General features: G+C 27.7%; 1 protein-coding gene across 1 annotated transcript; it reads right to left on the minus strand.

Annotated features, from left to right (window-relative positions):
- Positions 1–1,570: 1,570 nt before the first annotated feature.
- On the minus strand, positions 1,571–6,967 carry LOC124936507 (aspartic proteinase-like). The gene is made up of 13 exons (XM_047477011.1): positions 6,960–6,967; positions 3,923–4,250; positions 3,779–3,839; positions 3,591–3,685; positions 3,395–3,507; positions 3,148–3,316; positions 3,031–3,070; positions 2,847–2,905; positions 2,655–2,768; positions 2,423–2,578; positions 2,220–2,339; positions 2,059–2,135; positions 1,571–1,672 (listed from the first exon to the last, which is right to left on the minus strand). Exons 1-13 carry the CDS (start codon positions 6,965–6,967, stop codon positions 1,588–1,590), a joined length of 1,425 nt encoding a protein of 474 aa, XP_047332967.1. The 3' UTR covers positions 1,571–1,587.
- Between the last annotated feature and the right edge of the window lie 5,058 nt (positions 6,968–12,025).

Raw genomic sequence — 12,025 nt, forward strand, 5'->3', positions numbered from 1 at the left:
ATTTTAACTTGTTTATTAATATTAATTTATATTTTCTTATAAATTTTTAAAATAGTAAACACTATTATTATAATTTTTATTATATGTTAAAATAAATTAAAGGTGAGATCAGGGTTTGATCACTGAACTCATCTTTAGAGTTTGGTTACCAAACCAACTGGACTAAGACTTACATGTCAAATATATATATAAAAAATAATTTATCTTAAGGTTGGGGGAGGCCCGGGCCCCCCAAGGCCCCCCTTGTAGGTCCGCCACTGGACACGAGGAAGAAGACGACGTAGGCCGCGAATGTGCGTTAGGCATTTCGCGTGCTAGATGTTACCCTGTCATTTGAAAACTGTACGCGATAAAAAACCCCTAGTTCGGTTCTGGAAGCTTATACAATTTATATATGCTTCTTGTTCTGATTTTGTGACGTAAATTAATTTTTACGTGATATCAAAAATTAAGCGTTAAAATCGAGACTTTATAGGAACTCTATAACTTAGAGTAAGAAATATTTTATTGGGAAGTTACCATAGATCTTTTTAGATTGTTTAGATTACAATCTTAGGACAAGATAGTTGCTACCTAATTTTCTTAAAAGATTAGGAAAATAATTTAGGTGTATGCACGCCACAAATGTAGATTTTTTTTCAAGTTCGGCGTTTGATTATTGGTGGGAAATGGTCAAAGAAATGACAGTTATGTCTCACAACGCTTGGTATGTTTTTACCAAATAAATTTTGGTCTTTAAAATATGAGTAATGATATATACAACACCCTTATACAACACTTTCATACATTAATACAACACCTATCTCATTTGGCAAGAAAGAGAAAATATTTTTCTCTCTTGTATTTTTTTTAAGATATATTTTCTCTTTTATGTCAAATGAGGTAGGTGATGTATAAAAGTGCTGTATAAGAGTGTTGTCATTACTCTTAAAATATATTTGTACTTATTACTTTTTTATTTTTTATTTATTTTTTTTTAGTTTATATTTGTTATATTTAACTTGTTAGAGTTTTATGTTGTGTTTTTGCGCTCTATTTCATCTTAAGCCTTAAAGGACTTGTTTGAATTTGATTATTTATCCTTTAGGACTTTATTTTAATATGCAACATACACTAAATTAATTAATAAATATAATTTTATTTTATTTTTTTGAAATTTAAATGGCTACCGCATTTTTTTAAATAATTTGTTTAATTTATTTGAAATCTTTTAAAATTAATTTAGAATTTAATGAATATTTGTTTTTCAAATTATTTATTTAATTTTATTTTTGCCTTAATTCCGAATTAATTTATACAATAATTATTCTAAAATAATTATTTCAATTTATTTTAAATTTATAAATGTAATATTTATAAAAAATATTTAATATAATTGGAATGCTTACAGTAATAAAATAATTCGATTTAATGTATGTTTAATCATAAAAAGTATTTAATTGATAACCCATCAATACACTGAATATGAATATAACTATTGTAAATGAAACAAAATTGCCTTCTTCTCAACATAAATGAATTTAACAAATGTGTCCAATATTATTATTATTATTATTATTATTATTATTATTATTATTATTATTATTATTATGCTGCATCTGCAAATCCAACTCTCAATCTTCCATAGTCAAATACTGAATGGTAACGACCCATGAATATGTCCCCCAAAATCCTTCATAGATCACATTAATCATAATCAAGATTAGTGAATTAATACATAATTGTCCAAACTAGTTTGATATATTAAGAGAAAAATGATGATGTATATTTTCTAGATTTTTAAACTAAAAAATTATAATTTGACTAAAATATCAAAGATCTCAAATTTAACTTTGTAATGTTTAAAAATAAAAATTAATCTTAACACAATAATATAGTTCAAATAAAAAGAGTATTTAAATAAGATATTAAAGATCTCCTAATTAAGAATGCTTTTGAAGTGGGATCGCCACTCAGAATGAGATTTGTTCTACCTTTTTAAATTCATTAATAAATTTTTCACAATTTTTTTTTCTTCATTTTTGCAAGTAAAGAGGAGCGAAAGAGATTATGACAAACCATAAAGGTTCGCGGTGAGGAGGAAACTCTTGGGATCTAAAGCCACTCATGCAACTTCTTCCAGTTATCAATACATACTGATTCAGGGCAAATTAAATATTTTATCAATAAGAACACAAAATATGTAACAATTAAGATAAATAAGATAGACATATATTTACCTCCTTAGGCGAGAGTGTAAAATTTCTACCACCAATTAAAAACGAAACTATAGGCATTGAGGAAATTCGCAAACAATCCACATTTGATTGTTGATTTGGTATTGGCATCGAATCACATAGCTGATTTAAAACATTATTTTTTATCATTTTTTTGATTCATATGTTAATTTTTATTATTTTAAGTGGGAAGAATAACTATTTACCTCATCAACATAGTTTAAAATAACATCATTTATTTGATTCCTCTTATGCTGACTCTCCATCCACACAACTATAATTTCACAAGTATTACACATAGAGATATCATTAACATCAACTCCGCATAATCCAATTAGGGAACAAATTTTTTGAAGTTTCTCCTATTAAAAGTTAAGACAACATTAGAATTTGTGTATTTTGAAAGCAAATCAAATTTCAACAACAAAAATAACAAACCCTTATTAGGAGCATGGTCAGAATGATTTGTCCATACACTCTTACAATTGACTTGCATTTAGGGTTATCTACTCTGTCGACACCAATTTCATGATTTAACATGGTAATCACAACCTACACTTATGAAAATCATTTATTATTTATCGGCCATTGCATGAAGAATAAAATAAAACCATTTTCAGTTTTACATACAGTTGGACCTAACAACAAAGAAGTTCCAGAATCCGCCATTACAGAAAAACCAGAAACACCTGAAAAATGTACTCTATAGTCAATAAATGACATATTCTCTATTTTTATTTTGTTCATTACACCAACATGACCTCCCATTGAACACTAACTCATAGTTTAAGAAATAAACTATGAAAGAGCTTACCTATTGGCTTACCGTTGACGGAGACATCACCCATATCAAACTAGTAGAGGAAGCAAACTATAAGGATATAAAAGAAACAAGCATAAAAATGAAAAATATGTATATAAATTTCCCAACCTGCCAATAACCCTTGCGGATCACAGGGACATAAGTATGGCTCCCCGTGTAATGTCTTGAATCAAACCCACCAAACACAAGTTCACCTCCTTTCTCTTCTTCTTTTTTTCTATTAAGCCAAAATGAGAACACTGGATTCCGAATCAGACCTTGATTCATCAAGTTGTACCTGCAAATGTGAGTGGTTACTCCTTATTTTAAGAGGAATATCATAATAAATTTTAATTTAACATAAGATAGTACATACCATATTGGAACAGCACCTTCAATTGATATCTCCTGAAATCCAAGGCCAAGAACGCCATCAAACTTGGCAAACACATACACATAACCGGACAGTGTTGTTGCTTCAATGAAGTTCTGTAGTTGTTGTAAGCTTAAGTATAAAGAAATGATGATTTGGAAAGTCTATGAAAGGATATGTTGTATATATATATAATAACCTGATTCTTAATTGTTAAACCACCAACTAAAACATTGTCTTGGCTAAAGTGGCCAGATATTGAACCTGAACTATAGTCTATCCTAGCAGATGTTCCTGTGCAAATCAACAACAATATTATGTTTCAAGTCAATATCACCTTCATGCTTACATGAAGTTATTTCTATAAAAGTTGCAATAGGCACGAACTGTTCACTTTATATGTTCTTGATCGACATGAATAGTATTTGGAATGAAAATAATATGCAAGCTGCAACAAAAACAGAGGCAAATTCAACATAATTTTCTCCCCTTATAGTATAATTTCTTATGTATAAATATGATCAAACTTACGGAAAAGTAGGACTCCTCTGAGGAATGTATCCACAAATTAGAGCTTCCTGTATCAAAAATCACTTTGAATTTCTGTGGCGGTGTACCGATTGACATCTCACCATAGTACTGCATGTTCTCGTAATTCTTTAGCCTTACACTGACGCCATCAATTTTAGAATCCAGTATTTGCGGGGTAAATCGAGCAGCGATCCTGTTGTTTTCATCTAACTTAAACTTTTTCAGTCCAATTCTAACGATTCCATCGTTGGATTCAGAAAACACCAGCTGAAGAAGGACGGATGAAAGAAAAAGGAAAATAACTGCTGTTCTAAACTTTGTTCCCATGCTTGATCACCTGCAAAAGCGATTTGAAAAACTTGATTCAGAAAATGCAGAAATCGACTAATTAATTAACTGACACGACATGTATATATATATAAGATTGCTGATGATCACCTCCGTAGCAAAACGAAGACGCAATGAATCGACAGTGATGGATATCGACATTTCTGGAGCTTACTTAAATTGTTCTCCTAAAGTAGTTTTTACTGGTTAAAATGACGACCAAAAGCATGGTAAAGCAAATGAACCAGATTTAGTGTTATATTCCCTGAATCCGACCATTTCAACTTTTTTCAATTTATTAACTTTTCTTTATCTAAACAATTAAAATAAAATTGACTTAAATAATATATATTATAATAAAAGTCAAATGTATGGTAAAATTTATTAAACAAGAAAAGGCTGAAATGTATTTTATTTTTATTTAATATATTTTATTTTAATAAATTTGGTATTTTATATATTTTAATTTAATAATTTTGACGGAATGCATTTGAGTTTGTCGAGCAGTTAGACGTAGAATATCCAAGACGAGCTTCTTTTACTAATAAAGGTATGATACTAGAAGGGTCATTCTTCACCTGCCTTGCGTAGATGAAAATCAACTTATAAGATTTTGAATGATGACTTGTGTCGGTTGATGCCAAGAAAAAATTAATCAATAGTTTGGTTACAACCATCGCGGAATCATAGAGACTTTTCCATTTTTTATTTATTTCTAATTTGCTCCATTTTTGGAGATCGATGATGTCCTTTCTCAATATGCTTTCAAACGTTGTTTTGATATATATATATATATATATATATATATATATATATATATATATATATATATATATATATATATGAATTCTTCTCATAATAATTTTCTTAATGACATTGATTTAAAACGATTTAAGATGTAGAAAGTTTTGTTGTTAATCATTAATGACTGAATTCTTTCATGGTAGGCACATCTGCATGTCCCCATTAAGAAAGTTAGGGTGATTAGACTTTATCTCCTTTGCATCTGAATAATGAATTTTTTTTTATTGATTTTGAAGTTAATAAATGTAATGATGTTGTTTAACCCGTATTGCAGTTCCATTGAAACTCATTAAAATGGTTAATCCAAGGGACCAATAAGGAGTCGTCTAACATGGACATGATTCGTAAAACAGACATGGAAAATAAGCGAATAATGACATTTTTTTGTTTTGAAAAAAAGAACGTACTTGTAGATGCTTATTTGTCCATAAATGTATACACATAATATATATATAATAGTCACATAATAGTTTAGTGACGTGGATTTATTGTTTGGGCATCTGGATAATGTATTCGGAATTTTATTATAACGGTGAATCACTCAAAAATAGTGGAAAGGTTAACACCATCATAAATTGGGAAATATATATTCAATTGAGAATTTTTCTATATCCTGAAAGAAAACTCATTGCCAAAGAGAAAAGAGAATTATCGGTCCCTTGCATTCTAGTTCAAACCTCTCACATCATCTCTTGGTTTGTAACAAGTTGTAGTTCTATATCGACAAATTTTCATTTAATTAATAGAAGTATTATAGTCTTTCATGTACTTCTGAAACAAATAAAATTATGTACTATTTCATTATATGTCTAGACAAATATTCGGGTAAAGCCTTACCATTATTTGGGTCACATGCCCTTCCAATGGGTCTATTGTCAAGTTTAAAAACGTAAAAATGTAATTCTTTTAATAGATTTAAACAATTTTAAGGTACCCAATAGAATCGACAAAAGAATTGTGATGCCCTAAGTTTGGTCGGTAGGATTTTCTTTTTTTAATTTCGTTGAAAATTAATTAGTTTTAATAATCAAATTTTAGGTTCACCTTCGTTTTTCAATCTTTAAAATTTTGAATTTTAGTAATCAAAATTCATAACTTACTCTATTTTTGAATTTAAAATATATAAAGAACTTAATAAGATGGATTTGATAAAAATAAATTTTAATTTTAAAAGTTTGTTTTGTTTAAAATTAATTTTATAAAACGGTTTCTAATTCACAAAAATAAATGTTATTTAGAAAAATTAGACTCTTACGTTTTATTTATCCAAACTCTAGATATATATATAGATTTAACATTTTAAATTTTAAAATATTAAATAAATGAGTTATGAACATTTTAGATTCCTACAATTGATTTAAAAAATAATTGAGAATACTACAATGGGTTGGAGAACACTCATAATTAACTTTTGTTAAAACTTTAGACTAACCATAATTGAGTTTAGAAGCTTTGTACAAAAATTTCTAAACCTAAAAAAAAACTTACAAATTTTAATGGCGGATGTTGAAGGAGATTGATTGATGAGTTAAGGTTGGGCTCTCTTGTCCTTCGTCTCTACCCGAAGGTCACTTGAATAGCTAGCCAAGATCGGTTGAGACTTGAGTGGTCAAATTCCGGACAGAAGACCATCAATGATTTACAATACAATATTGGAGGAATTTACAGCCATCCTTGTGAAATACAACAATTTGACAGAAATCAAACAGGAGCAAGTGGTTCAACATAAGTATGAAGTTGAATTCTGAAGAGAAATCATCAGATATGATATAGATTGATAAAGTTGAAGCAGCCATGGGGATTGACAATGCATAATCCTATAATGAGGATTAAATAAATCTATTCACATTCCTGTCGAGAGTTATCACTAGGAGGAACATCTACAAAAATAAATAAATAAAGCCACTTAAGCATTTAGGCACATAAGCTTCTCTAGTCTTTATAAACTGATTTAGGACAAATTAAATATATTATCAATCAAATCAATAATAACACAAAATATATAACAATTAAGGTAAAATAAGATAAACATTTATTTACGAATGTAGGCGAGAGGGTAAAAAATCTACCACCAATTAAAAACGAAACTTTAGGCAATGAAGAAATACGCGAACAATTCACATATAATTGTCGATATGGTCTTGGAAAAGAACCACATAGCTAGTGTAAACAATCTTCTTATCGTTTATTTGATTCATAAGTTAATTTTAATTATTTTAAATGAGAATAATAAATATTTACCTTATCAACATTGTTTAAAATAACATTTTTTTTTTGTTTGATTCCTCTCATATTAACTCTCCCTTCACATAACTATCATTTCACAAGTATTGCACATAGAGAAAACATATGATGTTCTACTATATATTATTATTGTTCTTCTCCAAAACACTGTAGGTACGCTTAGTTCCATCAATTGGGTATAATCCAATTTGGGAACAAATTTTTTCAGATTGAGCCTATTAAAAGTTAAGACAATTGTCAGGCAAGTTCTCCTTAAAAAGAAGTTAAAACAACATTATAATTTGTGTATTTTAAGAAAAATCAGATTTTAACAACGAAAATAACAACCTCTACTAGGAGGAGCATGTTTAGAATGGTTGTCCATACACTCTAACGATTGACTTGCATTTATGGCTAACTACGCCTCTGGTGGCTCCAATTTCATGGTTTATGATGGTAATCGCAGCCTACACTTATGAAAATTATTCATTATAAATAAGACCATTTTTCAGTTTCACATACCATTGGACTTGACAACAAAGAAGATTCAGAGTCGCAATTGCAAACACCTGAAAAATGTATTCTATAATCAATAAATGACATGTTCCCCATTTTCCCTTTTCTTTTCATTCCACCAACATGACCTCCTATTAAACATTATCTCTTAGTTTAATAAGTGACCTATTCTTTTATGAATGATTGATGAAAGAGCTAATTACCTATTGATTGAAACGTTACTCATATAGAAAACACATAACCTGGCCAAGGCCAAGAATGCCATTATACTTCTTAAACAATGACAAAAAACTGGGCACTCTTGTTGCTTCAATGAAGTCCTGTAGTTGAAGTAAACTTAAGTATAGTATTTGTATTAAGGATTCATGCATGACGATTTGGAAAATCTATGAAAAGATATGTTTGTTGTATACATAACCTGATTCTTGATTGTTAAACCACCAACTAACACATTGTTTTGGCTAAAGTGGCCAGCTATTGAACTTGAATCATAGTGTATCTTAGCAGATGTTCCTGTGCAAAACAACAACATTATGTTTTAAGTCAATATCACTTTCTTGCTTATATTAAGTTATTTCCATAAAAGTTGCAATAGACACCCAACCGTACACTTTATATGTTCTTGATCGACGGGAATAGTAACTGGAATGATAATAAGACGCAAGCTGGATGATTGTGTATCTTCTTCTTCTTCTTCTTCTTCTTCTTCTTCTTCGTCTTGGCGATCGATCGACATTTATATAAGATCACATATTGATGGATATCGACATTGCTGATGAAAAGGTGGCGTTCACTGGTTGATCGGGTTAATGACGACGGAAAATCATCGGTAAAGCAAATGAACCAGATTTAGTGTAATATTTCCTGAATCCAACCATTTCAATAATCAAATTTTAGTTTCACCTTCATTTTTCAATCTTTAAAATTTTGAATTTTGAATATTGGTAATCAAATTTCATAACTTTTACTATTTTTTTTTTTTTTAATTTTAAACAGATAAAGAACTTGATAAGGTGAATTTAATAAAAGAAATTTTAATTTTTAAAAAATGATATATTCTAGAGAATTTGGAAGAGTGAAGGTAATATGGAGAATGAAAAGTGAATAATAATTTTTTTTTCTTTTTTTCTCTCCTCTACTGTTTCAATTTTATTCTTCCTATTAATCCTCTATTAAAATTTTGTTTATTTTAAAATTAATTTTAAATAACTGTTTCTAGTTCACAAAAATTTTATTATTTAGAAAATTAGATTTTTACGTTATATTTATCTAATTATTTTTTAAAATTTTAGATATAAATATATATATATATTTAAATTTAACATTTTAAATTTTAAAATATTAAATAAATATTGATATTTACGATTTATGTCGAAAATAATGGAGAATGGTATGAAAAACGCTCATAAACTCTTATTAAAGTTTTAAAATGAACCAGAATTGAGCTTAAAATCTCTTTTAAAAAAATTTTAAAACTAAAAAAACCTTACAAATTTTAATGTGTGGAAGGAGATTGATTAATGACTTAAGGTTGGGTTCTTGTCCTTCGTCTGTAAAAAATTACTGATATTAAATGTATAACGAAAATACTGTACCGCAATATATCAAAATATTAATTTTTAAGGTAAATCATAAAAAAGGTAAGGTATGATATATATATACTGAAATTATTGGTACAATAAAAGTATGTAATTTTTAAAATTTTGGTATATCAAGATATACCAAACTACCGATATAGTATTTATAAATTAAAATATATAATACTTATAAGAAAATAAATAAATTTAATATTAATTTAATTATAGAAACACAGTAAGCCATGCATGCCATGCATTGATATGCAACTAACGCACGAGATTTAGAAATTTCAAGTGCAGATATATAGTTCAACGTCAGTTGAGGATAAATTGTTTAGGAAAAGAACATCATTCATTGTCTATAATTTTTGGAAATTATATAACTATACTGAAATATTATTCAATATATACAATTTCTACCTTAATGATAAGATTGAAAATGATCCAACCAAATTTTCAAACTTTTCAAGTTGTGAAAAGGAAGTGAAATTTGATATTCAATCCTTTCAATTATCGTCAAGTATATTTTTGCAATCTCATCCTTAACGGCTGTTAGTGAGTATATTTTCAGCTTTGATAAAATGATAGTGGATCTTTTTATGAGAACTTTGAATCCTAAAATAGTAAAAACATTGATGTGCACAAATGATTGACTAAAATGAGAAGAATCCAACTTATAAAAATATCTTACAGACGATGAACTTGAATTGTTTAAGAAAATTGAAAAAAATTGAAGATTGATTTTTTTTATTTATTAAGTCTAAATTAACTCATATTTATTATTTTTATTATTATCTAACTTGAGTTATATTATTAGTTTATAAAACAAATTTGTAGATACAAATACAATTGAAAAGACCGTTTGAATTTCACCCTCTCGCCTCCACTTTAGTATAACTTGAAGACAATAATTATGTTTATTTTTTTTAACTTCAATTTTTTTTAACTAACTTTAATTTTTAACATTTGCTAGTTTTTACAAATGTTGGATTTTAAAAAGAATATTTTATTTTATGATAAATATATTTATTTTTTAGTTTTGTGTAACATTACATAGTAACTATATTAAAATAATTTTTTTGTTTAAATTAATATGACTTTTAGGTATCAAAGATATAATACCAATACCGTACCGAAATCAATGTAAGGTAAATGTATGCATTTTGTATACCAAAATTTTTGGTAAGGTATAAGGTATGAATTAAAAATCAAGATATACCGTACCGACCCATTTTATTCGTCTCTACCTGGAAGTCACTTTTATAGCCAACCAAGATCGATTGAGGCTTGATTCGGTCGAATTCCGGACAAAAGATCATCAATGATTACAACTTGCTTGACAAAATTCTATCAACATAAGTAATGGTACAAGCTGACTTGTAGGTGAAATGATCACATTGATCAATTCATTTTTGCGTTTCTTGTTAGGTTGTGAAACGACTGAGATAAGGATTTAGCGATTTTTCAAATAAAATTGTCCTCTTTATATGATGTCGCAAGAAAATGACTCGAGGTCGCGAATGTGTTGCCTGGGCATTCCATCTGTGTTTCATTGCGTTGGCGTTCCAGGTCCCTTTCGTTAGTCTTGCATCCCTATCTGTTTGCTTTGTTTAGTTGGTCGAACTCGTTTGACATCCGCGTGGCTTTTTTTTATTATCTAATTAATTAATATAATATTTATTTTTGCCTATTTTTTCTATTTTTATTTTAGGACTTTATAAATAACAATTTTAGGATTAATTGATATAACATTTTTTTTTCAAATTAATTATCTATTTTTTTTGACCTTAACTTGGAATTGATGAATACAATATTTATCTCAAATAATTATTTATTTGAACTTTTATTTTTATCTAATTATAGATTTATTTATCCAAAATTATTTATTTTATTTTTGGCCTAAATTTTAATAAATTTAGGATCAATAAATATAATATTTATCCCAAATAATTGTTTATTTTATTTTCTTTAAGTTTTAATTATTTTAAATTTATGAATACAATATCATATATGAGTTATTAGGATTGAATGTCTAAACATTATATTTCATCAAATCAACGTATATGCAAAGAGACCATAAATGTCTATTAGTTATAGATTAATCGACATATTTATTGTTGATATAAATAGATGTTTCAATGGTTTTATTTGGTGGTTTAGTGATAGCTATCTCAACTACTTTTTCAAATTCGTTACATAGTAATTTCATAGTAGAATGACTAGATTCGTTGTAACATGGAAGACAATTAGTCATATGCAATAAATTCTAGGACAAGAGAGAAACAACTTAATTATTTTAAGTGAAATGTGCTTAACAAATGTCTCATATCAATTATTTATTCAGTGATTTTGTTTTTTGTATATATTTATTTCTATTTTATTTCTTTATAATATTGTATTTTATATATTTTATGTAATTTCAAGAAAAACACCTAACCCATTCGATTAAAAGAAAGCATATTCACCATGTCATTTGTGTATATAGGAGGAAAACCATCCATATCTGAATGCACTCTCTTCCTATAATAAATGAGAAAAAAAACACACTGTCCCATTTCCTTCTAATGGAAAAAAAAAATATGATGTAACTTTTATATACGTAGTTAAGATTGTAAAATATATAAGTTCATCTTTTTTTATTTGAAGTCTTTAGCAC

Source organism: Impatiens glandulifera, chromosome 4 (genome assembly GCF_907164915.1).
Source record: "Impatiens glandulifera chromosome 4, dImpGla2.1, whole genome shotgun sequence".
Lineage (NCBI taxonomy): Eukaryota > Viridiplantae > Streptophyta > Magnoliopsida > Ericales > Balsaminaceae > Impatiens > Impatiens glandulifera.

Excerpts from the sequence above, each read along its gene's own strand:
- LOC124936507 (XM_047477011.1), bottom strand. Across the intron at positions 3,317-3,394 it reads GAAGGTGCTGTTCCAATATG|GTACAACTTGATGAATCAAG; the intron begins GTATGTACTATC and ends TCACATTTGCAG. Across the intron at positions 2,340-2,422 it reads TTTTAAACTATGTTGATGAG|CTATGTGATTCGATGCCAAT; the intron begins GTAAATAGTTAT and ends GTTTTAAATCAG.